Source organism: Musa acuminata, chromosome BXJ2-6 (assembly GCF_036884655.1).
Source record: "Musa acuminata AAA Group cultivar baxijiao chromosome BXJ2-6, Cavendish_Baxijiao_AAA, whole genome shotgun sequence".
Lineage (NCBI taxonomy): Eukaryota > Viridiplantae > Streptophyta > Magnoliopsida > Zingiberales > Musaceae > Musa > Musa acuminata.
The window spans coordinates 34,097,397-34,099,240 of NC_088343.1; the positions used below are offsets into that span (position 1 = coordinate 34,097,397).

General features: G+C 55.7%; 1 protein-coding gene across 2 annotated transcripts; it reads left to right on the top strand.

Moving 5' to 3' along the window:
- LOC135613593 (UDP-glucose 6-dehydrogenase 4-like) lies at positions 1-1,844 on the top strand. 2 transcript variants are annotated; one of them, XM_065110621.1, is made up of 2 exons: positions 1-51; positions 353-1,844. In XM_065110621.1, exon 2 carries the CDS (start codon positions 371-373, stop codon positions 1,811-1,813), a length of 1,443 nt encoding a protein of 480 aa, XP_064966693.1. In that variant the 5' UTR covers positions 1-51; positions 353-370; the 3' UTR covers positions 1,814-1,844. The 2 variants fall into 2 exon arrangements, with proteins under 2 accessions (XP_064966693.1, XP_064966692.1); XM_065110620.1 differs by lacking the exon at positions 1-51 and adding an exon at positions 58-254.

Here is a 1,844-nt window from a genome sequence, read left to right on the forward strand (position 1 = left end):
CCTCCAATTTAAAAGGTGTTTGATTCTTGCACTCCTCCCTTCACAAAAAAGGTAGTTCTATGATTTTGATGAAAATTTCACCTCTTTTATCCAGCCAACTTTAGATGGAGGGAATCTAAGGAAGACAAAGAGATCTCGTACTAATAAGATGCCCACACAAATATTGATCTTTTCCCTGTTGCTCTTCTCATCTTTTTAGCTGTTGTTTCTGCAAGGATTTGGTTCTTCTCAGATTTGGATTCTTTTATTGTCATGTACTGAATCTATAATTGTTGAGAGGTGTGGTGTGTTTGATCTTATACTGTCTTCTAATGTTTCCTTTGTTTTATGCTCGATCGTATGATGATTTCAGACTGCGCAAAAGCTAAAGATGGTGAAGATCTGCTGCCTCGGAGCGGGTTACGTCGGCGGGCCAACCATGGCCGTCATCGCGCTGAAGTGCCCCTCGGTTGAGGTGGTGGTTGTCGATATCTCGGTAGCTCGCATCGCGGCATGGAACAGCGACCAGCTCCCCATCTACGAACCAGGCCTTGACGACGTGGTGAAGAAATGCAGGGGGCGCAACCTCTTCTTCAGCACAGAGATCGAGAAGCACATCGGCCAGGCCGACATCGTCTTCGTGTCGGTCAACACGCCTACGAAGACCCGCGGCCTCGGCGCCGGCATGGCTGCCGACCTCACCTACTGGGAGAGCGCAGCTCGCATGATAGCCGACGTCGCCAAGTCCGACAAGATCGTAGTCGAGAAGTCCACCGTCCCCGTCAAGACCGCCGAGGCGATAGAGAAGATCTTGATCCACAACAGCAAAGGGATCAACTTCCAGATCCTGTCCAACCCGGAGTTCCTCGCGGAGGGAACGGCTATCCAGGACCTGTTCAACCCCGACCGGGTTCTCATCGGCGGTCGCGAGACGCCGGAGGGGAAGAAGGCGGTGCAAGCGCTGAAGCAGGTGTACGCCAACTGGGTCCCGGAGGACAGGATCATCACGACCAATCTGTGGTCCGCCGAGCTCTCCAAGCTGGCTGCCAACGCGTTCCTGGCGCAGCGGATCTCGTCGGTGAACGCGATATCAGCGCTCTGCGAAGCCACCGGGGCGGACGTGGCCGAGGTGGCATACTCCGTGGGGAAGGACACCAGGATCGGACCTAAGTTCTTGAGCGCCAGCGTCGGGTTCGGTGGCTCCTGCTTCCAGAAGGACATTCTCAGCCTGGTGTACATCTGCGAGTGCAATGGCCTCCCCGAGGTGGCCAGCTACTGGAAGGACGTGATCAAAGTGAACGACTACCAGAAGAGCCGCTTCGTGAACCGAGTCGTCTCCTCCATGTTCAACACCGTGTCGGAGAAGAAGATCGCGGTGCTGGGATTCGCGTTCAAGAAGGACACTGGCGACACGAGGGAGACGCCGGCCATCGACGTCTGCAAGGGGCTGCTGGGCGACAAGGCCAAGATCAGCATCTACGACCCGCAGGTGAGCGAGGAGCAGATCCAGCGCGACCTGGCGCTGAAGAAGTTCGACTGGGACCACCCGGTGCACCTGCAGCCTACGAGCCCGACGGCGGTGAAGCAGGTGACCGTCACCTGGGACGCGTACGAGGCTACCAAGGGGGCGCACGGCGTCTGCATCTTGACCGAGTGGGACGAGTTCAGGAAGCTGGACTACGTGAAGATCTACGAGAACATGCAGAAGCCGGCGTTCATCTTCGACGGGCGCAACGTGATCGACCCGCAGAAACTAAGGAAGATTGGCTTCATCGTCTTCTCTATCGGCAAGCCACTGGATCCATGGCTTAAAGACATGCCTGCTGTGGTCTAAGTGTGACGAGCTTGTGAGAGAGAGAGAGAGA

What these genes read in the sequence shown, in the direction of transcription:
- LOC135613593 (XM_065110621.1), top strand. Translation starts at nt 371, where the DNA reads ATGGTGAAGATCTGCTGCCTCGGAGCGGGTTACGTCGGCGGGCCAACC.